The following is a 26575-nucleotide window of genomic DNA, read 5'->3' as shown; positions in this document are numbered from 1 at the left end:
GAAGTATGGCGTGGGTGCCCTCTAATGGAAACATCACAGCATTGACTCTTCAATAACGAATTTTACAAAGATTGGACTTTCTAAACCAGGCTTGTCAAACTCAGTTCCTGGAGGGCCACAGCCCTGCAGAGTTTAGATGCAACCCTAATTAAACTCACCTGATCCGGCTAATCGAGTTATTAAGACTCTACATCAGGGGTCATCAAACTTGATCCTGGAGGGCTGGTGTCCTGCAGAGTTTAGCTCCAACTTGCCTCAACACACCTGCCTGGAAGTTTCTAGTATAACTAGTAAGACCTTGATTAGCTGCTTCAGGTATGTTTGATTAGGGTTGGAGCTAAACTCTGCAGAGCCCTCCAGGACTGAAATTGGTGACCCCTGCTCTACATGGTATGTGAGTTGGAGCAGGGTTGGAACTAAACTCAGCAGGGCTGTGGCCCTCCATTTCACGGATTGGCTGTTCGTATATGAGTGTAGATATGCACACAGTAATAGGTTTATGTGTAAATAAAAGTAAATAATTAAAATAAATAAAGATTAATGTACAGACCACAGTAGTTTGTTGTTAGGCCCAGTTATTTAGCAGAATCCTATGGCAGTTCCTTGTCATTGACCTTTCAACTGTAAACTGTGAATCATATTAAGGTTATACATTTATTATGGCAGTTGTTAAAGACACAAAGATCATACATAACACGTGGTTGCAAAACAATTTCCTCCTTTGTACATCTGTTGTCTGGACAGAGATAGGCCTACTGCAGCTTTAAGATAAATATGGCCTTTGAGAAGCAAAGCACTGTACATGTTAGTGAGCACACACACACAATACAGTTAGGGATTCAGAGATAACAAAGGCGTTGAAGCAAATAGTTCTAATAGTAAATATAGTTAAAATTACAAGAAACACATGGCAGCACAACTTCTAAATAGGCAAACTCATCTCAGTGTATGAACATATCTTTGTAGCTGCAAGTAATCTTGAGGATGACTCGGATTTTTAAACAAATCAACCATGTTTAAAAGTCTTCCTCCTAATGCCTTTTTGTATTATTCCACTGTATAAAAAGTAAATAATACCTAGCCATGTGACAGGAGGCTTTGTAGCTAGTATTTTGTTTATAAAGTAAAATGTTAAAAATGTATTTTTATCATTTTTAATTATTATTGATCATGATAATATTAATCTTCCTCTCTTCACTGGTACCACGTGGCTTTAACCCCCATAGTAAATTAGGCCTGACGTCACAGAGCGGAGCTGTGCGGGCACGCGGTGTGGGCGGAGCCAGGGCAGGAAAAACGCCTTTTTATCCTTTTAAACGCGTCTGACATGCGCAGTGCTTTGAATTTCGGGCTTGGTCTGTTACACAACTGTATCTTTCTTCATTCTGCCTACAGCTCCTCGCCGGCATTTTACTTTAACAGGCTTTTAACTGTGTTATTTTAAAAATAAGACCCATAGAAATGAGTGGGGACCATTCCCACAACGATTCCCAGGTAAAGTGTTTGTGATTTAACGTTGTCAGTTATTTTTTTTCTTTCTTGATGGTTTGTAGTCACTAGCTCGGCTGTTTAAATTCCATCCGCAGCGGCAGTTTCCCCAGCTTGCTAAGCTAACAGGCACTAGAAGTCGGCTTTGGATGTAATAATTGTATATTTTCAGCCCTTGCTGCCCATTGGCGCTTTTCTTCCATTAACGTTTCCTAATAAATACGTTATTTTGGGAATTAAAACTTTATATAGTCCCCTGTCCTCCGCAGCGGTGGTATTTAAACGCTGTTTTATGAACAGGCTTGTTAGCTTGAGCGCTAACCCTCCGACTAGCATCAAGTTGAAAGTTAGCAGCCTATTGACACGGCACGATTTAACATTAACTTATACACCACTGTTTTTCCGCAGATCGACTCGGGATCCAGGCATAATGGTGAGTGGGACTTGTCTAATCACCACATTATGATTAAATCCAAATGCACGTTTTACACATCTAACGTGATCGCTCAGGAGCTTGCTTGACGACCAGTTAGTTTTAAGAACAGAAATGGCGTCCCAGAGACTAAGTCCCCTCTCGCTCACTGACAAGCGTCTATTGTTCACATTGAGGCCTCAAAAGTCGTATTTACATTGCTTTAAAATCGACAAAAAATGGCGATTTTGAAAGAGAAAGAGATTATTAGTCAGTTAGTGTAGCTTGATCGTTTGTGGAGTTTGAAAAGCGGTCTAACGAGGCTTGTGAAAGTGAGGGTTTGGGGGTTGAGGACTTAGTCTCTGCGCCATTTTCTTTTTCTCTGTCTAGCGGTCTGAGTGTAGTGAACGTTAAATGCACATCGACGTGATTATGGAGGCGAAGGATTGAGAAACGTGCGTGACCTGTTCCGGATCCACTTCACGAAAATAAACCCTCAACCTCAAAAACACCTTTATTCGATGAGATGTGCTGAAAAATGCACGTTTTCTAATCAAATCAGTAACTGCAGTTATCTAGGAATCTAGCATCTTTAAAACTCCTCTTTTCTTATGATCTGTGCTGTAATATAATCTGCCAAGATGAATAATTACAAGAAGGCTTAATAAACTTAAATGAGCCTGTGCTGTGGGATTTCATTAGACCTATACCTGATTTCACACAAGTGTCATTGGTGAGATCAGTTTGGTCATGTAGGTTTAAAACATGGTCAACCATGTTAATGGTATTGCAAAATAACATTGCTTTTACAATAACTGTAGTTTTGGTTTTAAAACCTCCAAAAGATCAGTGAGGTTATTCCCCATTTTTGTACAGTTTTAGCAAAACTTTTAAGATGCCATGGCAAGCAATCCCACAGCCCCAGACACGTTTCTTTTTGTTTTATGCAATGCATTATTTTGTTGCCTGTTGTAAACGGTTAGTAAATAAATGTTAACTCCGTAAATTATTTTATTAACATTTCTGACACAAACACTTAGGTGATAAGACAGGGATGTTATGCACTTGACTTTTATAGGGCATTATTGGTATTTCTGACACTTTATATTTGAATTCAATGTAATTATAGTAGTATAATAATTTATGTATTTTTTTAAACTAAGCAAAACTGCAGCTGAACATAACCGGCAGTTATCATGCATTTTCCATTTGCTGTAATTTATTTATTTTTCCTTCAGCGAGGTAGGCTAAATGATTTGTCACGATGTTTTGGGCACTTTTTTATTTTTATTTTTTTAACTACAGTAATTATGTCGGTCATCTCATAAATTAGCTTTGTTACATTTAAAATCCACACCATCCTTACTTTGAATGGGCATGAAGCTTCAGGTAGTCATTTTTGCTTCCCTTCATAAGAGCAGCTAGGATGCTTAACCCATGGCACTAGCTGCATGTTTACACCATGCCCTTCCACTGAACGTCCACCAAGTGCTTAACAGGGTTTGGAACATAAACAAATGTAAACCCATGCTCAGGCTTGACACATACATTTAGACAATGTATTTAATAAACAAAGACATGGTTTGTGTAAAATTGCTTCTTTGCACATTCTGCATGGTCTTCTCATGCTTTACCACATTTGCATGGATAATGTGTACCAGAAACTAGAGGTCTGCATTCCCGCGGCTGTCCCGCGGGACCCGACCAGATTTCTTGCGATGTGGGATTAAATTCCCAAATAAAACGCAGCAGCGGTCGGTAACGCTGGTGCAATTTGAACGGGAGCGGGCGGTCTAACAATATCCCGTTCCCGACGTCCTTTCAGAACTGCATATCTGGGCTTTATTCAAACACCAGTAGAGCCTGCACTCGACTGTTATGCACGTGCTGCACGCATGAACCAGTGCTTCGTTTTATTTGCGAGATCTGTGCGCAGCATGTGCATAACGATGCTCAGAGCAGGCTGTACCTGTGGTGAATACACGGCCCGCAGACAGAACAGGCAGGTTGTGGATGAGTGACGGAGCAGAATAAAGATGGAGCAAAGTGTGGATGCGCTGTCCTTGAAGAATTTTCAACTGTTTTGTTTATATTTTTCTTATAATGTTAAATGACCGATCAAATTTATTTTTGTTCTGCGACACTTTTCTTAGGCTACTGTGTTTACAGCAAGATGTTAAACAAATTTAGTATTTTGACAAGACGAATAAAATTATAATTGGCCATTTTTGTACAACCTACTTATTTTCTTTTTTTTTTTTTTTTTTTTTTTTTTTTTTTTTTCCTCTGCAACAATTGTTCGTATTGTGTTGTAAAGGCTAAATGAATTGTATCCTGACGAATAAAAATAAGGAATACAATTTTTGTACATTTATTTTCTGTGACACTTTTTTTCCTGCTGTGTTGGACACGAATGTCGTTTAACATTTTGCTGTTAATAAAAGGCTCTTGACAAGATGAATAACACATACAATTTTGTGCAGACTACACTTTTATTTGTTAGCCCTTATCTCGCTTTCTTTCAGTAGAAGAAATTTAAATGTGTGATTCTGGAAACGAGATCTAAATTTAGCGGGGACGGTCGGGTTTGGAAGAACATTATTCAAAGCGGACAGCAGGTGAACAAAGAGTGAATATATCCCTGGTGCGGGATATAACCTCGCGGGAGCGGGACTTAAAAAAACAGTCCCACACAGACCTCTACCAGAAACTATGTAATAGAAATGTGATCATAATGGCATTTTTTTTAAATTAGAGATGACCGAATGAGTGTTGGGCTAGCAGTCTTCAAAATTATGCAGAGACTGTTTTTGTGTAAGGTTAGCATGTACTTTGAAATATAATTGTTTGGAATTAATTTTAGTACATGAAGCTTTTCTTTTGTTTGCTTACCTCAGTATGTTCTTTTTAGTCGAAAGGCTTATTTCAGTTATACAGACTCAGACTTCATTATTTTGGGTTTGCTTTTTGTTATGAAGCTCCAGCATGTAACATTTCTGCTGACAATGAACTTGTCCACTAGAGGGAACGGTTCACAAATAAGTTCTCCACAGTCCCAGATGTGCATGTGTTTTGCTGAAGGGCAAAATGAACATGGTGAATGGCTGGACCATAGTGAGGATTTATTTTTTTTTAAATGAAGCCTAAAAGGTAGCCCCATGCATATTGACGAATGTATGCCTGTACAGGAGTTCAGGTAAGGATGCATATCTAGAGGTAGGGAAAGGTTTGTCGCGTTTGGTGATGCGCTCATGCGTACTGTGGAAGATAAAGGATTTGATTTCATGTCCTAACCAAGCACTCCTGTCCCTCTTAATGCTTCAATGCATTCTACTGTAACACGAGGTTCATTGTTTATCTGTGCTCTTAAAGGATGACATTTGAGTTGGTTTGGATTCTGAAGCCTCGTACAATTCCCGTTCGTTCTTTTGGTCCTTGTGACAGAATGAGAGATCATTTTGCTTTCCCCTTTTGGGAGGCCTGTTACAAAACACCTCCAGCTTTCTCACTGTCCGCTACAGTGTCAGTAGAATATGCCTGGCCCTCTTGTAACCCAATCCGGCCTACCAACCTACACATTTCCTAAAGCAATAGTTCTGTCAGAGTAAACAGTCTGCAAAGAATGGGGCCTCTATAAACGCCATACATAGCTGAGAGTGAAAACTGGACACTTCACGTCAAGAGGTGAAGTGCCAAAATCTACAAGGTGTGACTAATGTGTCTGCAGTAGGTCGGGCGAGGACAACTCGAAATGTGTCATGCCATACTGATTTCAAACCAGTTGTCTGTAAATGGTCTTGAGCGTTTGGCAAGCTTGTGCAGGTCACTCTGAAATGGATTTCTCATCCAGGTGTCGCCGCCATATTGTTTCCAGATGAACTACTGTCTTATTCTTTGCCTAGTTTTTGTGAATACCTTAGCAGTAAAACAATTTCAATGTGGAGGTCAGTTTGACTTCATTTTGTATACTTTCTAACCCCCAGTTAGTTGTGCTTTTGAAGTTAGTTTCTTTCCTGTTCCAGGGACATACTTTTGTTGCCAGGTGTGCCTTTTGAATGTGCTACTTAATCTTCAATTTCTTTGTTGGCAGATTCTCACAAACACAAAGATAAATACAAGGACAAAGAACACAAACATAAGGACCATAAGAAAGACAAAGAACGTGAGAAATCAAAGTACAGCAACAGGTATGACGTCACTATTATTCACTCCTACGGTAGATATATAGGCGTTTTATAGCCCAGTTTGCTCTTTATGGGGTGTGTTTGATAAGCAGGGCGTGGCCTTCGGTGTTCAGACCACAGGAAGGAATGTTGGCTTTACGGCAACTTCCTTTGTAAACACTATCATCTATTTGGAGCTGATTTTGTTGATGGACCAGACCATTGTGGCAATTAGATCACGGCATGTTTTATTGCATTTTGGCAGTGAACACAGGGACTCCTCGGATAAAAAGCACAGAGATAAAGAGAGGCTGAAGCTCAAAGATGGATCCTCAGACAAGCAGAAGGACAAACACAAAGAGAAGAAAAAGGAGGAAAGGGTGGGCAGAGTCCTCTGTTACTTTCACATTGCAACAGTTTTATCTAAGTTTATCTAAGTTTTATCTATAGAGTTTTGTGATTCACACCGTATTGAGTTCTGTTACTGACCTCTTTCTGTTGTGTGTATGTGATTTTGTGTTTGTTTAATTTCCTTCCTCAAAAGTCTTTCGATGGCAAGCCCAAAAGAGAGAAAGAGAATGGATTTGAAAGGTAAGAACCCTAAATGTGACGGTGAATGATGCAACTATAATGCCATGAGTAGTTCTGATGTGTTTATTATTTATTTGTCATTTATATATAAAAAAAAATTACATGACTGTTTGTGAAATGATTGGGGGGGGGGGGGTAATATGTAGAAAAATCAGCAACCCAAATTAGAATCATACATTTAGTTGCTACATACCCCACAATATTAGTGAACTTCCTACACCTTTTTACTCTTAATCTTCTGTTGTTTGGAATAATGATATCTATATTTCCTCTAAACACCAAATAGGTGTGATTATGTAAATTGGGCTCAGATGTTAATGCTTTGGGTTTCTGAAGTCATCAGTCCAACTTCTTTCAATAGTTGCTTGTTTTGTACTGCGGGAATTTGAGTTCTGAGAGTTACAGTATGTTTTCATTCTACAGTGAATTGTTTATCTCAAAAGATCAAGGAAAATTTCATTTCCTGATATGATCTCTTTAAGATCAACTGCATGGTTGTAATCACATAATTAGAAGCATGAATTTATCTTGAGACAATTTAAAGGGATTCTCCGTTTTGATCAGATGAGCAAGAAAATTAATAATGTTTGTCTTTTCCTTCACGCAGCCCTTTCATCAAGTCTGAACCTGAGAATGATGACTTCTACCACTCTCTTAAACATGAGAAGTCTCTGAAGAGAGAGCGTGATGATGACAAGTAAGAGACATTGCATTTGCAGGCCATCTTAAACTCGCATGTGACGTAAGAATCTTCTTTAGTCACGAAAGCAGATTGATTCGCTAACCTTTGTTTAAAAAGTGAAGCATTAGAGCAAATAGAACCGGTTATATGGTAACTGAAGGATGTGAAAATGCCAGACATCTTAATGTTTTTGTTTTCTTCAGTGCCGAGTTCAAGCCCAAAAAAATTAAAACCGAGGAAAGCGAAAAGAAGGCAAAGAAACGGAAACAGGATGAAGAGGTTAGTGGATGAAGCTTATCTATCCAGGTTATATTTTACAAGAATCGTCTTTAAACATAACTAATGTGAAACTTTTTATTTGCCATAGGACATTAAGCCCAAAAAGAAGACAAAAGACAAGAAAGGAGAAGCTGCCACAGATGGCAAGAGAAAATCAAAAAAAGAGCCAGAAGATAAGTGGAAATGGTTAGTCTCACATCCTCTGATGGTCAAGCAATTGTAGGCTGACGACTCGTCTTCTGTTTTATTCGGGGATATGGTGCAGATCACAAATGTCCTTGTTCCGACGCTTTGCAGAGCCGTTTTGGTTGCTTGTGTTGGGATGTTGGTTTACATCCTTCCATCTCTGTGCTATTTCATACCAATTAGGTGGGAGGAAGAGAGGTACACAGATGGCATGAAATGGAAGTTTTTGGAACACAAAGGGCCTGTATTTGCGCCACCATATGAGCCTCTTCCCAGCAATGTCAAGTTCTATTATGACGGTACGTCCTTTTTAATGATTCAGTGGCAGTTCACAAGGTTGGTAGATCATCCTATTCAAGGGTTGCTCTGATTGGACTGCCATCAAAACTGTCGGAGAAGCAGGTGTTGGCTTGTGTAAACTTCAGATGTTTTAAACACCTCTGTTATGTGGAACACACATGCCTTGTCTGTTTTGTTCCATTAGTCTGTTAAAGACAATGTAGATTTTTCCAACCAAACTCAGAGTTCTTTATTCTGGATGTTGGCCTTTATCCTCTATAACTGGCTTTACTACATTCAGATGTTAAGGCTTTTATAACTTTGAAGAGTCCTGATAAAAAGATTGATTCTGTTCTTTTGCTGCTGTTCTCAAACTGCTTTTATGATATTTTATGATCCGTCACCAGGAAAACACATGAAACTCAGCCCTGGTGCAGAGGAAGTGGCCACCTTCTTTGCCAAAATGTTGGACCATGAGTACACCACTAAGGATATTTTTCAAAAAAACTTCTTCAAAGATTGGAGGAAGGTAATGTTGCCAATGTGTCATCTTTCAAAATAATTTAAATTATTTCTAGTGACTTTTAGTAATCTTGCGCTATCTTGTCACTTTAGGAAATGACGTCTGAAGAGAAATCCAAACTCTCCGATCTGAACAAGTGTGACTTTTCTGAAATGAGTGAATATTTCAAAGCTCAATCTGAAGCCAGGAAGGCCATGACTAAAGAAGAGAAACAGGTACGATTCAACCTCTCAATACCAAAATTACTTTTTATCATTTAAAAAAAACATTTATTTTTTTTAATACATTAACTATAACACTCACTTATATCTCTTCCCCCCCCCCTCAAGAAAATTAAAGAGGAGAATGAGCGCATGCTGCAGGAGTATGGCTTCTGTATCATGGACAATCACAAAGAGCGCATTGCTAACTTCCGTATTGAGCCTCCAGGCTTGTTCCGTGGAAGAGGGGACCATCCGAAAATGGGCATGCTGAAGCGTCGTATCCGTCCTGAGGACATTATTATTAACTGCAGCAAGTAAGGAGTGCTCATCACAGTCCAACATCAGCCCGTTTGGTGGAAAACCGGTTTATAATCATGTGCTTCTCATTGTAGGGACTCGAAGCATCCTAAACCACCACCTGGGACAAAGTGGAAGGAGGTACGTCATGATAACAAGGTGACGTGGCTGGTGTCCTGGACTGAGAATATCCAAGGCTCTATCAAATACATCATGTTGAACCCCAGTTCAAGAATCAAGGTAAAAATTTGCACACTGTTGTAGGCATGCTATTGAAATGGAATTTGGGTTTTCTAAGCACTGATTTAGCCAAGGATTGTATTTCCTCTTCTTTCGTCCCACTTTATATTAAGTGGCCTGAACTGCTATGTACTTACTTTGTATCAAGTTATTTAATTTAATACAATCCACTTGTGTACATGCATGCTTTTGCACTGTACTTGTATTTAAAAAAAATCTGCTTGTAATTGCATCTGTAATTAGTTTATGTAATTACATTTATAATTACACTGACCCATCCCTTACACCTTATAACCTACACATACCACCTAACCTTATCCGTATTCCACCTCAATAGCTGCAAAAGTGTTTTGCAATACAATGAACACAATAAGTGCATTGTACTTATTTGTTTCATGTAAGTACATAGTAGTTAAGGCCACTTAATATAAAATGGGACCGATTATTTAAAAAAAAAAAATATTTTAGGATTTTCTGTTGTTGAATAGATCAAAATCTTTTGTAAAAATCTGATGCTATTTAATGCATCCTTGCTGAATAAAATACTAGTTTTTTTTATCTTTAAAATCGTGCTGACACCAAATTTTTAACTGTATTGTACATTGGTACCAATTCTGCCTTTTGTAAAGTCAGTTTAAACAGTAAATCTTCATAGACTGTAGCATAGATATTAGCCATTGCAGTTTTTGCCATAACATGAAAATTATTGGTTTTGGCCATAATTTTAATATTGCTGTATCCCATGTTTCTTGCAGGGAGAGAAGGATTGGCAGAAATATGAAACGGCCCGTCGGTTGAAAAAATGTGTGGATCGGATCCGTGCGCAATACCGTGAGGACTGGAAATCAAAAGAGATGAGGATCAGACAGCGCGCTGTTGCTCTTTACTTCATTGACAAGGTTTGCATTGCTTGGATCAATGTAACATCCTTCGTGTCAAATGCATGACCCTGAAAGCTGGTGATGAATAAGTTAATTCAGAATTACTCTTTAAAAGCACTTGAAGCATTTGGTTCAGTTAAAATCTTCCTTACCTTTTTTTTTTATTCAATGGGCGTACATTTACTGTGTTTATAGTATCTTTTTGAGCTAAAGCAGAAGTTGAAATGCAGAACGGTGTTATGCATCTCCATTTTTCTCTGGTGTAGCTTGCTCTGAGAGCAGGTAATGAAAAGGAGGAAGGAGAGACGGCTGACACAGTGGGCTGCTGCTCACTTAGAGTGGAACATCTAACTCTCCATCAAGAGATGGAAGGCCAGGAGTATGTGGTGGAGTTCGACTTCCTTGGTAAAGACTCCATTAGATACTACAACAAAGTCCCCGTAGAGAAGAGGGTAAGTTGTAGTGTTTCTCCCTACAGAGACGATGTCTTAAGGCCTCATAAGCGCACCTCTGAAGGCTCATTTTAGTTGAATTATAAGGCAGTATCGCATGTATTTTTCAGATTAGGTAAATCTTGTAAGTTATTGCAAAAAGTTGAGTTTCCCCAAGATGGTGGACAAGGAAAACTAAATGTGGATTTATAAATACTTAATTCAATATTGAAAAGCTTACGCAGAGGTCCGCAACGCTCTTGTGTGTTGCACAGATTGCTGAAATGGAGCGTTCCAAATCAGTCACTTATGAGTTTCCTTTTCAGTTAGGATGCTGCCTGAGGCGTCTCATTAGGTTTTGGAACAGAGCTAATATATCCGAAACTCAGCAGCTCATGTCCTTACACCAAAAATTTCTTCAGCAACCTCACAGGTTATTAATTGCATGTAATCAAGTCCTATTTACAGTTTTTAAAACTTGTCACGGTCTAGCACCACAATATTCAATAGAATTGATTTATGTTGTTGTATGCAGTCAGGACCTTTGTTGCCAAGTTATTAACTGTAACTAAGATTTGATTGTGCTACATGGGTAGTAGATGCCACGTGAAGTTTCGTGTTCCCATATTTTCAAAACTCAAATTCATTGGCTTGTCTTTGCTCAGTTTGTTGCTTCTCTACAGTCATCGATTCATGCCAGATTTTGCGGTTTTATTTTTTTTAGTTATAGTCTTTTGTTGTTACACATTGTAAATGTCCTTGGGTTTGTGAAAGACACTGTATAAAACAAATGTGGTTTTCAAATTACTGGTGTACAAATGAAAATTCTTCATCTGAGTGCTATTGATTAGCACAGATGTGTCGGTTCTGCCTTTTGTGTAAAATCCTATTTAAAATGTTACAGGTTTTCAAAAATCTTCAGCTGTTCATGGAGGACAAGGAGCCGGAGGATGACCTCTTCGACCGTCTCAATGTAAACCATGGCTTTCACCAGTCTGTTATTTATTGCTTGGAATACTAAAAAAAAAAAAAACTTAAGCTGAATGCCTTGAATTAAGACGGCATATGTAGCATGAATGTAAAATGACCCCTCTATTGCAGACCTCAATTTTGAACAAGCATCTTCAGGAGCTGATGGATGGACTTACGGCTAAAGTGTTCCGTACTTACAACGCCTCCATCACACTACAGCAGCAGCTGAATGAACGCACAACCTGTAAGTATCGTTCACCGTATGTAAAGAGGATAGAGTTAACAGACCTCCTCGTGATATGTACAGTATGTGACCCTAAGTGTATTTGTTCAGCTGAAGACAATGTTCCTGCGAAGATCCTTTCCTACAATCGTGCTAACCGAGCAGTGGCCATCTTGTGTAACCACCAGAGGGCACCACCCAAGACGTTTGAGAAGTCCATGCTAAATCTTCAGACAAAGGTATGAGACGTTTGTGATCTTGTCCTCGTTGTCTTTATGCTGGTATTTTTTTGTTAGTGCAGGGTCTGTTGGACCATCTAAATGTTTGCCTTTCATGCATTCACTTGTTCATTAAAACCAGATTGATGCAAAGAAGGAACAGCTTGTCGATGCTAGAAGAGAAATGAAGAATGCCAAGGTTGATGCCAAAGTACGCAGAGATGAGAAATCCAAGAAGTGAGTGTCAAAATATTTGCTTGAAGGAGCGCCCAACTGAATTTGGCCCCTTAGACGCTCATTGTGCGTTCGTATGTGATTGTATGCTGCTTTAATGTTGGTTGTTTTGGCAAACCAGGGCTGTGGAGTCCAAGAAGAAAGCTGTGCAGAAGATTGAGGAGCAGCTGATGAAGCTGGAGGTACAGGCCACTGACCGGGAGGAGAACAAGCAGATCGCCCTGGGTACCTCCAAGCTCAACTACCTGGACCCACGTATCTCAGTAGCCTGGTGAGAAGGCGCTTTCATATGTTGTGCAGTGAGATGCCCCTTGTCTGTTTTTGGCGTCTTATTCCTTTTTATTCTTTCCTCCTCCAGGTGCAAGAAGTTTTGCGTCCCGATAGAGAAGATCTACAACAAAACTCAGCGTGATAAATTTGCCTGGGCTATCGACATGGCTGAGAAAGACTATGAATTTTAAGTCCTCTTTGCAGTTTTACTTCTCCCCCCCCCCCTTTTTTTTTAATAGATACTTTTAGTCTAAGTGATTTCCAGCAGGTTATGAACCTGGCAAGGGAAAAGATGTGAAGCAAGCATAGTGTCGAGGAGGCCTGAATGTCATGATTTGGGTGACTGATTTTAATTTTTTTTGGGCTGTGACCTGTAATCTTGTAGGTTTTATTGGGTCGGTCTTTTAAGAATGAAGTATGGACGGCCTGTGCGTGAGGTTGCATGGTCTTTAAGCCAGGAACTGGAGAATCAGTGGCTTGACCTTTTGAACACTTTTACGGTCTCATTCCCCTCCCATCTCTGGACAAAGAGGCCCGAGGATGTCTGAAAGCTATGAACTTACATGGTCCTACAGCTACTGTATTCAACTACAATTTGCTTTGTGGATCGTTTCATTTTTAGTTTTGCTGTATTTTTAGCCCTCCTGTATTAATAATGAATTCTATATTTTAATAGAAGATTAAAAAAAAATCAAAGAATTGCTTAAAGTACACCCATGCGCCTTTTTAGGAGAAGAATACACCAGGTGTGATATTTTATGGGAAATATGACCACGAAAAGCTGTGTGTATGAGTGAGTGTTACATGAACTGTTCACTTTTAAACTGGAGTTCTTGTGTAAACTATGTCCAGACCACAAAGTAGGATGCTTGGATGAGCTGCAGGGGACTACAGCTTCAACTATATTTCCTTAAACATGCAGAATGTGAATTTCTTTTGTTACAGCATATATATCAGGGTTTTGTTTCCAGTGTAAATGTGAACCAAATTCTTTTTCTTCTTTTTGTGCCCCCTTTTTGTCTCCAGTATCCTACAGATTGTGTCTTCATGGCTTTGAGTCTCCATCTGGATTTAACTTAATGACTGTTTCCATAAGATTAAATAAAAAGAAACTCCTGTATCTGTTACTTGAAAATATCACTATTAGGATGTATTATTTCAGGGTATGGCAAAAGGGTTTTTATTTCTGAAGGGTATGTGAGGGAAATCAACATTGCCAAAAACAAAGTCTGTGTTATGATTTTGAAGCAGTTTTATTTTTTTTGTATCAAGATTTAAGGATAGACTTATTTTAACATGGACTTTAACAATCTTCATTTTGTTTTTTTCCACTCCAGTCTGGAAAGAATTGTTGTTAGTGGCAGCCATGTAACCTTTTCCAACTTATCGAGCTCATGCCATAACCTCTGATCATGTGTTGTTTTTTTTTTTGTTTTTTTTCTTATTTTGCTCAATTGTAGGTTATTTAAAAATAAAACCCTACAACTTAACCTGTATGTTGTTTTTGAAGCCAAATCCAATTGTTTTATTTCGCCTTCCACATGCCACGACGGATGAGATTTTGCAAAAACTTGATGCTTTAAGATGCGTTACACTTAGAATGGGATGAAGAACTTCCTGTGTTCCCAGAACCATGTGAAACGAGCACCGAGTCTTGCTTTGAGAACAGGCCTCAGGAAGTACTCAGAGGGGGAGCGTAAAAAGACCCTGCCTGTTTGTCTTGGAAGTATTGCCTGTATGATGTATTAGCCAAGCTGTAGTCTTAGGCAACGTTTCATTCCTTTTGAAAAGTGCACCCAGGACCTCTGTGACTCTTGCGTTCAGGAAGGTATTCTAATCATTTATTCCCCCAAGATGGTTTTCTTCTCCTGTGCCCTCTTTATTTACGTGCCTATGTTGTCCGTTTGCATATGCATCGTTTTAGCTACAATTAACGTAAATCCAAGCAAATGTGCATCTGCTCTTGGGCATTTCTTTAGAATTGGCCTCTGCCAAGTTGTCTTTCAATGGCATGAAATGTATTCAAGACGCCAGTTTTTAAATTTGACATTCTCCATTTATTACCAAAAGATTTGTAATGTGTAGAAAGGATAACACTCCAGTGCACTGTGTTCTTTCAGACAGACCTGCACAATGGGAACTGATGGGAAGGTAATACTGTAAGTCCAGATAGTATCTTTATGTGTTAACTTTTAAAAGAGAAACCACATTGGATACAAATGCAAATAATAAGGGATGAAAAGCACCTGTTATTCACTTTGGATGGTCTGAACTTAGCAGCATATAAATGATGAATAATGTGTGTGTGTATATACTATATATATTTATATATCGTAGCCCAACTCAAACACAGGGAATATCCAGTTAGCAGAGCACTTGATCTGACTGTCTGTGAGAACTGTAATACCCCTCGGATTGTAAGCACACTGTTTTAAACTTTCTCCACCATAAATTAACATTTCTTTTTTTTTCTTTTTTGTTTTTTTTTAAGCTTTTCACATATAATAGTCTTGTTAATGCTTATTTAAAAAAAACACCTCCGAAGATATAGCAGCAGTTCTGTTGGGATTTCAAATCCCCAATTTATACACACACGAACACAGTTGCTGAAAAGCTTGTTTGTGCAGCCAGTCATAGAAATAGAAAGGTGACGTTTAAGGCAATGTCTGGCCAATCTGTTGTGTGTGCAGACAGACACCACTAAAGCGAGTTATAGTGCATGATTTGTCGCTAACTGCTCTGTTGTGTGAAAAAATAAGCCATGGAGAACTTATTTGATTTGGACATGAAGGGAAAACGGGTTGGAATATCCCAACGACTATCGTAAAACCCAAGGCATTGCAGAAGTGCTGATTATCTGACATATTACAAAGTATCACAATATCTAACTGACATTCCTAACGTCCAGTACACCCTCAATAGTGCAGTTTCAAGCATATACATCATAGTTTTCTACACAGAATTTACCTAAATCAAATCAGACCTACATTTGTAGTGGCTATTCTCTGGATTGGGCCACCTTCCGAAAACTCAAGTCCACTGACCATCACAAATGTGTTACAATCTCATCGGCTGTCATATTGAAAGAAAACAAGAAATGTAATGTTCAGGATGAATATGGGATCCTCGGCCTCTTCGCCTCGCGGAGTGAAGTTCTTAAACTTTCAGAAGCTCTCCTCTCAGACAGTCCCTGTTGGGGAGAAAAATATGTGTAAGACCAGCGCAAACACAACGAACAGCATCACACCATGAACTCCACAAGAGATCTGAGAGTCCGGCACTTTGCTACACACAATTTTCATCATTTATTCACGTTAAGATACACTTTGAGTAAATCTATAATTCATTAGCTCTGCCTTCACTAACACCAAAAATAGCCTTTTAAATAAAGCACATAATCATGTGCGTGTGGCAGTGACTAATTCAAAATACTGTATCAAAAATAAGTTGATCAAAAGGCCAAATGTTGTTAATATGCACATAATTTAATTCATGTTTTCCAATTAAACTAATTTTAAAATTTGCACTACTTTGATTACCTTGAACACTGTTATGTGATGTGACAAGCCAAGAGTAGTAGACAGCAGTTGAAGACTCAACAAGTCAGTTTCTAGAAGAACTACAATGCGTCTCTTGGGAAGACGCTTAAAATTAGCTGGTTTTATTTTTCTCAAATAACCTGATCAATGGTCCATCAATGGTCTGCAGCCATTACCTTGATTGACTGTCTTGCGCTTGATGCCCCCTCAAACTCTGGTTGCCCATTGGTTGCTGATGCTCCTCATCTTTTATCTCCCAGTAGTCTTGTTCTCCTGTAGTTGGTTTGTCTAATTCCATCGCAGCCTCCTTTGATTTTTTCTTTATCGGAAGCATAGGAGTTTCAGAGTCTAGACTCTGAAAAATAATTTTCCGCTCCGGGTGTAGATCGTGTTCGACTTGCTCTGTTTCAAGCCCCACAAGGTTATCTGGTTGATGTGGTTCAGTGTTACCTATATCAGATATATGTTCCTCAGCCTCCACCTCCACCGGTACATGCTGGTAGCTTTCATGCCATTCTGAAGACTGGTTTTTATGGCTGGAACCACCATCATTGATCAAGTTCTCCAACGGCTTACTGATTAGCTGCTTGCTGTTGGTCTTGTACAAACTCTCTTCTTTGTTCAACGCTATTACATTTATCTTCACAGGGCTCACATTCGGCTCTTCATGGTAGTCACTGTTGCTTTCCCATTGGTCCACTTCCTGTATGTATTGTCGTAATAGTGGCATGCCTTGTTTAGCCTTGTTAGTGTTATCATTTGTAAAGGTATGTAGTGTGTTAATTAGGTTGCTATGCTCGTTCTTGTCAGTCTTGTAAAACGTATTTGTAATTCCGCTGTGCTGTTCAGAAACCCTTCCTTCGTTTTCTTTTTGCACTATGTTTCTGTGCAATCTTTCTCTATCAAAATGTGATTGCTTACAGTCTTTGTCTAAGGCAGGTAAATGCTTGGGGTCATGTTCCTTGTAGTGGACAGCAGTAAAGTCTGTGGACTGGACCTGAGGTGCTCCCAGTAGGGTTTTTGGAGAATGTTTCTCCTGAGGAGCAGAAAGGGATGGAGAGGAGTGTTGACTTGTTTCCACCTGAAGACAGGAACTTGCTGTAGGGTTAGACTGAAGGGAACTCTGGGGCATGTTGCTAAATGATCCCCCCACAGCAGACTGGGAGTCTGTAAAAGTACGTACGTGGTATAGTTGACCTTGGGGTGCAAGAAACTGCTTTTGTTCTGGGAATGAGTTATGGATAAAGCTTTGCTTCAAAGTCACTGGTTGCTCAGGTAATACCTTGCCCTTTCCAAGGGATGGATCCATGAGACTTCCAGGCTGTGGGACCAGGCTATGGGTAAGGGGTGGTATAAATTCTGCAGCTTGTATGTTGCTGCTGCTACAAATGATACTAGTGTCAGCGTTGCTTTTGCTGGTGTGGTCTAAGATGTTTCCCTCCCTTTTAGTGCAAATAGTACTGTGGCTGGTGCTTTTATGAGTGCTTCCGTTGTTATATTTGCTGGTGGTGGCAAAGCTGCTGTTGCTGTTTTCTTTCGCATTACTGGATGCCCTCTGTTGACCATAAATGGAAGTTGGACTGATGTTAAATTTGCTGGTGCAATTTGCGTTCCTGTCATTGATATGACAGTCAATTTTCCTGACTATGTTCGTCAGAGTCACAATGCTGCCCTCACTGTAACTGCTGTTTTGACTCTTGGGAACACCAGGCAAGCAGCTAATGCCAGTCTTGATGGACGAGCTGCAGCCAGTCTGACCTTTTCCAGTGTGTCCATGATTGCTAACGCTGCCTCCTCTGCTTTCAACGTTGCAGTTCTCACCTGTCCAACAAGATAATTCATTTCCAGTTTCCTTAGTGATGACAGCATGATGGATATTTACCTGCGGTGTTTGGACCACTGGCTGCTGCTTAAGGGATGTGGCCTGGGTCACACTAGGCTGGCTGACTATGACCCCTCCTTTCCAACCCATTACACTTCCCTTTGGTATCTGTGGTATATAGTTAGAACTCAGAGAGTTGGACTGGACAGAAACACAGTGTTGGGAAATGGGGTGATGCATCTGGTTGCGTGACGTTTTCGGTGTGGCTTGGAATACAGTGTTGAACATCTTTCTACGTGTGTCCTCGATCTCCTCAGGAGACCAGCTGATCCCTTGCTTCAGCCTTTGGGCTGTGAACCAGAGCTTGATCTGCTCCTCTGGGAAGCCAGAGACCACCGTCAAGTAACAGAGCTCTGCTTTGGTAGGGTAAGGGAACTTACCGAAAGACGTCTTAAGAAAACTGCTTAAATCCATGGCTGGATCATAGGTGGGGATGCTACTTAGAGGGATCATGACCTTTGGGAGATCAGTGTTTGAATCAGGCGATGACGGATTAGAGTTCCACAAAGGACCATGCTTATGCATCCCTGGTAACCCAAGCGTGTTGGGGATTTTATGGACCGGAGAGGCACTAATGCCACCGATGATATGTGGTGATGTTGTTAGGGGTAAGGTCCTTACTGAAGTGCCATTGGTTACAGTTGCGGGCTTGTCACTGCTAGGCTCAGCCCGGTGTACCTCAACAGTATGGGAGACGACAATTTTTTTGTGCCCCCCTTTGGTCATTTTCATTATGGGTGTCTTGGTAATGGATATTCCGGACTCACTTAAATCCTCTTCTGTAAACAGGGTTTGCTCCACTGTGATAGCCCCATCTCGTTTGGTAACCTGCAAGGATACTCTCTTGTGTGGTGTATGGAGTTCAGGATGTGATTTTGCATTATGTAAAGCGAGGCCTTCAAACTTCACAGCTGAAACCTTGCAAGGCAGGCAGTAGAAGTTTGGTTGAGCATGAAAGTCCATGTGACAGTTGTCCATATGGTGAAGAAACAGGTTCAAGTCTCTGGACTCAAAGCAGCACAGAGGGCAGCTATATGTTCCCCTTTCCCAGCATGAAGTCTTCGGTTCGGCTTTCGAGAGATCATGGAATCGTTGTGTATCCTTATCTTTTGAAGAGATACTAAGAATGCTGTCTTCGGGTATTGTGGGCAGGAGCTCAGGTAAGCATCCTAGTATGATGTCCTCCCGCATATGCTTGCTTTTTGATGGAATCATACAGGGAACGGTGGATTTCCTCTTGCTGGCCATAGTATAGGATTGTGCAGATGAGTGAAGAGTTAGAAACAAATACTGGAATTGTATGGAGTTGAGGTGTCATCAGCCAGCCGTGATGAACCAGAAACTGGTGAAATTTTCAGCTATCAGGACTTCCCATTGTAAAAGGGAGTGAAGTAACAACTCCCAGTGAACCTAAGGAGAGAAAACATGACATTTTGATATAAACCGCTGTGATACAAAAAAAAAAAAATTAAAAATGTCAGCATGGGATATGCATTAAAAAAACTTTCTAAAAGAGGGACGGTTTCTTGAAATGCCCTGACCAACCACTGTTCAATGATTATTATAATCAAACCACTAATATTAAAGTAAAATTCTATTTACCTTCTCCTAGTAGAGCTAAATACAGTTACTATTAAGAGCAGAAACATTGGTGGTACTGATGCGCTGAAATAAAATCTCTTTTTTTATGAGCAACTAAAACAAACAGAATGTGCTTGTAAGAAGTTTTCATTATAAGAGACCAAAATAAACAGATACGAAGATACAATTTCTTGTTATAAATATACTCCAAAAATGTTTGTTTCCAAAAATGTGATTGTTTATATTCCTACATAGCGCTTCAAACCCCTCTGTGATTTCTACATGTTCTCACACACACATACACACACACACCTTCTAAATTTTTTTCTTTTTGTAGCACTTCTCCACACGCTACACTTCAGTCAGTAAGGGAGCATTTCAGGATAAAGTTCATGCATGGTTCACATTTTTTCGCCTGTTCTGTTTTTAAAAATATGTAAATATATTGTAATAATTTTTGATCTACCATATGTAGTCCACTTTACACGTTTGAAATATAACATATAAGATAAATTAATTAATGCGTGTAAACCTTTAAAAAAAAGAATGGCACTAGCAAAAGATTTGTGAAAGAACGTGTTGTCTCCATCTTAAAAGCTGATAGCAGAACACATCAATTATTTCATCTTGTCAGAGCAGTTTCAATATTTCAGCTAAATACTAGCTGGTGTATAAATCTAGTAATTTAATACTTGTTTTTCCATGCATTATGCATCTGCAAAAGATTCTAATTAAACCACCCAAGAATTCTGTTTAGTGTTTAGCTCTAAATTTCCTTGACCTTCTCTTTCATCAGACTACAAATACATTTTGGATAAAAACAATGTGGTGTCCATGTGTATATATTTTTTTAGTATCAACAGCTGTCTTAAAAAAAAAAAGAAGAAAAAAACCATTCAGAAGTAAAAACACTGCCTAAAATACACAGTGCTCTCAGACATGGCCATGACATACTTTTTTTGCAACTGACTCTTTTATTTCTCATGACGGCTGCCTTCCTGCCAGAAAAATAAATAAATAAAAATAAAACTAGGTCACCAGCATCTTATGCTGTAATCCTGGTTCCCTGCATCCAGACATGGGCATTTACTGTATGTTGCTTACTTAGTCCATGATACTCAGATTTCATCAATGGATGTTAACCCCTAACATGAATCAGGGTTTTATTGAAAATGCGGCAGACATCTCTGAGTAGAAACTATACAATAAGTTGCTTAATAATATTAACATTGCTCATAAATGTGTATGTATAAAAGCTTTGGTCCGAATAGAAAAAAAGCTATATTTGTAATTGAAATGTGTGCAGCAAGTCTTACATACATGAGTTTTATTTTTGTTACAAAGCTCAAGAGTTCAAGCGGAGTTAAAATCTTGTGGAGTGCGTCTGAATGAATGAGGGCACCTACCATTCTCTCAGATGGTAACAAAAATCTGCTTTCCAGATACGTCTAATATAAACCATAAAATGCTAGTTAACCACAATAGACACGCTAATATCTAGATATCGCTCCACCACCCAAACTTTGAACCACAAGCCTGATTAGCACCGGACAAGCAGGAGATGGTTCAAAAATGTTATATAAAAAAACAGGTCACTCGTCAAAGAATGGGATGCTTTATCTGGCAACCGAGACGTGCAATTAGACACAGGACAAGAGGTTTCCAGACAGTGAGCTATTGAAAAGGGAACTCAGAAAGAGAGGCCTCGTGTTTCAGCACCGGGGTGAACCAGTCTCACACAAAACAGTCTATCCTGCTACTGTGTGCCTCAGTACTTTCGTAGCTTTAGCAGAGAAACCGGAGGCCTTTTTATCCCGGCAACCTGTGGAGTCAAGGCATGCAGTAGATTTGGTTGAAAATTAGCACAACAACGCTGACCTACATTTACGTCTTTGAGCAGTTCGAAACTAAAATATTACATCATGTTACGTGTTACACATTTAATAAGGCTGGCTCTGCTTGAACAATTGAGATAGTGATGCACAGTATTAAATGCAGTGTGAGGCCAAAGGCCTGGCAATACGGGCCTTACATAATAAAAGATCCTCTCTCATTATTGATTAAAGGCCGAAGCATCCCAGACTGGACGTCCTTTATTACATGGGACCACGCTGAATAAGCCTGCAAAGATATCAATAGATTCTCAGCATGAAAATCTTTCATAAGGCCGCTGAAATAAAATCTGTTTTTCTGCGCAGCAACAAAATGTGCTCAGGAAGAATTCTTCATGATAAGGGGTCTAAAATAAACAGATTGTTATAAACAGTCACATTTTTTGAAGCTGCGAGTATGTTTGTATTCTTATGCCATATTGTACCCACTTCTCTTTTATTTGATCATATGCACACACAAACACTCCCACACCCTCCTAAATCCTCTTCTTTTTTGGTGCACTCCTCCACACTTCAGGCAGTGCGGGAGCATTTTAAAGTTCATCTGCGGTTCACATTTTTCCTCCTGTTCCGCTTTAACAATTATGTAAATATCTTGCATTGACTTAATCTGAGTGTCCACCATATGTAGTAAAGTCATTGCTATGTATATATATATCCTAACATCCCTCTTTAAACTCAATGAAAAAATTGGCACCAGATAAAGTGTGCAGATTAAATCTCTCAGACTTCTCTGAATTTTCGTGAGCTCCCCTTTCATTAGACTATAAATACATTTCGGGTAAAAACAATGTGGTGTCCATGTGTATATATTTTTTCCACTGGTCCCAGCTGCCTTTTAAATAAAGGAGGAAACCATTCAGGGAAAAAAATAAAATAAAAAAATAAAAATAACTGAAATGATGGCCTAAAATACACAGTGCTCCCAGACACGATCATGACGTCCTCTTTTATTTCTCAGACTGGATCTGTTTTATTACACGAGGCTGATATGACTAAGCCTATAGGGATATCGGTCAATTTTAACATGACCATCTTTCATAAGCGCTGCGTGAATGAGACTTTTGTTAAATGCCAAGAAACCATAACAAAGGTCAGTGCACACATGCTATAATAATTATATTTCTATAAATACAAGAAAAAAAGGAGGTCAGCGTATGAGATGGTCTTATCCATTTTTCTTCATTTTACACAATGGCGCTCCCATTTACGAGGGAAATATGACACTAAGCCAGAAACCATATGCAGTGCCCTCAATGCTTGCATGCCATTGAAATATTTCCTGAATGTGTATGCCAGTACGTAAGATGGGCATGTGACTACATGCCATCATTGTACGGTGCTGTTTGCGAGCTATATCAGTGATGGCGTCAAACACGTCCACATTAATTATGTAGGGATCGAAGCACCGCTGAGGCATCCTACAGTTCACCTTCATTATAGGATGTGACTCATTAGCAAAATGCCACCAACACAGGCGTTTGTATCATCAGCTATTCCTGGGCGGCCCGTGTTTATGTTTAAATCCAGTCAATGAAGCTTATGCGAGTACTACAGAAAGCTGGGTGCCATCAGAAGTGCCCACTTTGCCCCCCTTACCTCGGTGACTGCTGCACGGACTCTTGGGAGGCCAGTCTGCGCTGCCACTCATGTGTTAACATTGCCATAGCAACCCCTCTCCTTTCCCTTTCCTTGCCCACAACACACAGAGGGGACTAAATCCTCTATTCTTCACCAAAAAACGCACACTTGGGGGACATTTTTCACCGCCCTCCAACCCAAAAGAGACAAAACTCCAAATATTTTATTTGACTGTGCTATTTGTTTATGCCAATATACAAACTGGAAACAAATGAGGATCCGTCCCTTTTTCCGCTCTGTAATCATGGCAGATTTTTTTTTTTTCACCCCAGAATTTTACAAAAGGCGCTATTTGCGTTTTTAGAATTACTTCGCCAGTCTTGCGACACAAAAATCTCCCATTAAAAGCACGGAAAAGATTTAGAAATTCGCATGAGAAAGAACGTACTTTGCAAATAATGGAGAAATAATCATTAATGCGATGTGCTGAGTTTGATCACCGGTGCGACACACTCATTAGTTACAAAAAAGAAAGATGGCGGAGCACCATGAATTGTACTGAGTCAAGTGCCAGGTCTCGGCGAACGCCAGGCTCCTTCCATACAAAACCGAGCTGGAGCAGCTGAAATACTTGTATGGCCGACACTCCGCCGTTAAGCCAAAAGTTGGTCTCGAAAAGTACTTAAGATTAATACGGGCTATTCAGGGAGGTTTTGGGGGTATCCTCCTATTGTGGAGCTCATTTCTGTCTGTTACTCCATGATATTCATCCACTCTTTAGATTTACAAATGTAATAAGGTAATGTGAGATATCACAGAAGGGCATTTTTGTTATTACATGCACAGTGAGCTTTTCATTATAAATAATTTAATCATTTTGACTGCTTTTATAGCACGGATAGAAGACAGAGCCTCCGCAATTATAATTCTGCTTAGAAATCCAGTTGGCATTAGGCAGACAATTCTCCTCTCTTAATTCAAGGAATATTACATAAACGGCCAGCTTTTACTGGAAATCAACATACAATAAAGTGCACACACAAGCGACTTAACATTTAGTCCTTCATTTTGTGCTGTCACGCTGTTCTAATCTGACACGATAATAAAGGAAAAACTGTGCATGTATGTACAAATTGCATCTTCCTTAGTCTGTAGGCACAAATACTTTGGGAAGGTCACGTTCTGAAGGATTTACTGTCCTAATTGCTCAAATTCAGGATGAAAAGCATTATTTCCTTGCCTTATTACAACACTGCAGACCAGAACACTATTCCCACTAGAGAACAGACAGACCATCACCCGAAACACACTGCATGCTAAAGGACCTACAGAAAGCATGCATCCTGAACCTTCTAACTAATTTTACCATGTCATTCTGCCTGCTAACTTTTAAAAAGTAGCGTGCTTTAGCAGAAAGTGATGTTTACTGTAGAGAGGCTTGAGGCAGAGAGTTGAGATGAAGCACCCTGTGATTCTAAATAATGATTTATAATGTGTGGTATCAGAGCCAGGCTTGTGATCTGGAGTTAAATTCAAGTTGGAGTACATTCTGTTCCCATTAACAGTTGATAGCGCATGCTTGTCGAGATCTGCACCAGTTTTAAACCACAGGCACCCCCGAAAGGTTCGGGTTCGTCATCGCAAAGATCACTTTTGGAAATCGACTATGCGCCAATATTTCCGTGCTCCTCGCCGGCGATCAATCCGAGACTCGGGTCCCATTTTGCCCCCCGTTTGAAGTAGAAATCTAACGCGTGACGCTCCGGAGTGGACAGACTATAGTAACATCACATAGGCACGTTGTAGCGTGCGAATAATTAAATTGGAAGCAGACGAGAACATTGAGTAACAAACTGTAACAAACTGGTAAGTTAACCCTTTCGCTTCGTATTGAGGCACTAGTAACCTCCATCCGGCTAGACGTTTCTCGCGAGTTTGAGTGTGGAGCGCGGCGCAATATTTTGGCTATTACCAAAATTTTTAACTAAGCACTCCCATCTACTGTCGCCATTTTATACATAGAGGCGACTTCACGCGCCGCATATGAGTGGAATAACAAGGCACGCTTCTCTCTACTAGAACTACTTTTGAAGACTGTTCGCGTCACCTAAATAAATCGCTTTCACTTCTTTGAAAAGTCAAAGTTCCCTACCTTTTCGTCGCCTCTGGTGACTGCGAATGGAAATCCGTTATTGATACAGAAATAAATAACATTTAGGTTTCGCTCCGCTCCGGGTCTCAGGGGAACAGGAGGGGCCGAGACCTCTCCTCAGATGAACCCTGTGAACTAACGTGAACCCGTCGGGTCACCGCGATAAGGAGCATCTACTGCTTTATGGCACACTGATTATGTGCCCGGCTGACATGGGCGCTGCTGGAGTGGCGAGAAGGGAAAGAAATGTACGCCAGGCGCTCTCAAATAAGGGCACGTGATTAAAACGCGTCACCCAAACCCAAAATCCTGATCCTACCCCTCTCTGTTCTAGGACGGGTTGAGCAGACACACTGAAGGGAGTGACTCATGCGCAAATGTCTAATATAGCCAGAAATATGGAGCAGCGCTTTCGGTCAGTAGGTCGTATAAGGACGAGGGGGGAAAACAACCATAGTAGACAACCGATCGCGAGCATGTGCCTACTACATATAGACTTTTACACACGCATGTTTGAAACCACCGTACGGAATAGGAATAGCTACGAAACGCTGCCCGCAGTGTTACAACAGAGTAAAATAAAATAAAATAAAACACAATAGAATCTCTATAGCCACGCGACCAAACTGGAAATTGTTGCGCAACATGTAATTAATATTATTACAATAGAATAGAATAGAATAGAATAGAATATGAACTCTATTGATACACAACCGTGTGTGGGGAGAATTAATGTGTAACATTCAACAGAATACACATGATCAGAATGGAACAGAATAGAATCCCATTAGCCACACAACCAAATTGAAAATTGGTGAGCAGCATGCTGTACATACTAATACTGGAATAAAATAGAATAGAATATGATCTCCTGTGCTACACGACCATGGCCAGGGGAAATGAATATGCAACATGCAACAGAATGTAATTATTACTGGTAGGCCTGTTATAAATGGGATAGAATTGAATGGTTGATGTTGTGCAACATACAATTAAATACAGATATTATTTTATCAGTATAGTAATATATAACCATTATTATTATCATCATTACAGAATGGGTAGAGAGACTATTTTGCCACAATTAAGTTATTATTCCTGTTGTTATCTTTGGGTAATCACCAGAAATATTTATACATTTTATTACTAATGATTATAAATATGTACAGCTGTGCTCAAAGGTGTCCTTGGTTCTACCATTTTAACCATTAACAGTTTCAGAAACAGTGGTTACTTTCTGAGAGGGTCATATGAGGTGAAAGTAAATCTGAGAGTTCCCACAGCCTGCTGTTGTGCTCTCTGAATTGATAATAACCAGTCAACCAGAGTGCAACAAACACCAGCCTGTCTATTATCAACAGGTTGTGTGATACTCA

The 26575-nt window shown here is 39.7% G+C and overlaps 2 protein-coding genes across 3 annotated transcripts; one reads left to right on the top strand and one right to left on the bottom strand.

Moving 5' to 3' along the window:
• Positions 1-1289: 1289 nt before the first annotated feature.
• LOC306857067 (DNA topoisomerase 1-like) lies at positions 1290-14084 on the top strand. Its single transcript, XM_079396732.1, has 21 exons — positions 1290-1494; positions 1897-1921; positions 5991-6087; positions 6329-6443; positions 6608-6654; positions 7262-7351; positions 7540-7615; positions 7704-7801; positions 7985-8100; positions 8488-8609; positions 8696-8818; positions 8933-9120; positions 9199-9343; positions 10099-10242; positions 10491-10676; positions 11560-11628; positions 11757-11871; positions 11962-12089; positions 12211-12305; positions 12424-12573; positions 12661-14084. The coding sequence occupies exons 1-21, from the start codon at positions 1462-1464 to the stop codon at positions 12761-12763; spliced, it is 2265 nt and encodes a 754-aa protein (XP_079252858.1). The 5' UTR covers positions 1290-1461; the 3' UTR covers positions 12764-14084.
• Positions 14021-25431, bottom strand: zhx3a (zinc fingers and homeoboxes 3a). 2 transcript variants are annotated; one of them, XR_013783068.1, is made up of 4 exons: positions 25200-25400; positions 16288-19403; positions 16112-16204; positions 15061-15762 (listed from the first exon to the last, which is right to left on the bottom strand). XR_013783068.1 is itself a non-coding variant. In XM_079396731.1 (3 exons), exons 2-3 carry the CDS (start codon positions 19239-19241, stop codon positions 15729-15731), a joined length of 2988 nt encoding a protein of 995 aa, XP_079252857.1. In that variant the 5' UTR covers positions 19242-19403; positions 25200-25431; the 3' UTR covers positions 14021-15728. The 2 variants fall into 2 exon arrangements, 1 of the variants encoding a protein (XP_079252857.1); XM_079396731.1 differs by lacking the exon at positions 16112-16204 and having other exon boundaries at positions 14021-15762; positions 25200-25431.
• Between the last annotated feature and the right edge of the window lie 1144 nt (positions 25432-26575).

This window comes from Barbus barbus (assembly GCF_936440315.1).
Source record: "Barbus barbus genome assembly, chromosome: 37".
NCBI classification, from domain to species: Eukaryota; Metazoa; Chordata; class Actinopteri; order Cypriniformes; family Cyprinidae; genus Barbus; species Barbus barbus.
Note: the sequence above shows the minus strand (reverse complement) of the source record. Positions and strands in the feature narration are given on the sequence as shown.

What these genes read in the sequence shown, in the direction of transcription:
- LOC306857067 (XM_079396732.1), top strand. Translation starts at nt 1,462, where the DNA reads ATGAGTGGGGACCATTCCCACAACGATTCCCAG. An exon ending in AGAAGAAAAAGGAGGAAAGG is followed by an intron (nt 6,444 to 6,607) that starts GTGGGCAGAGTC and finishes CTTCCTCAAAAG; the next exon opens with TCTTTCGATGGCAAGCCCAA. An exon ending in CCAGAAGATAAGTGGAAATG is followed by an intron (nt 7,802 to 7,984) that starts GTTAGTCTCACA and finishes CATACCAATTAG; the next exon opens with GTGGGAGGAAGAGAGGTACA.
- zhx3a (XM_079396731.1), bottom strand. Translation starts at nt 19,241, where the DNA reads ATGGCCAGCAAGAGGAAATCCACCGTTCCCTGTATGATTCCATCAAAA. An exon ending in GCGCAAGACAGTCAATCAAG is followed by an intron (nt 15,763 to 16,287) that starts GTAATGGCTGCA and finishes TCTCCCCAACAG; the next exon opens with GGACTGTCTGAGAGGAGAGC.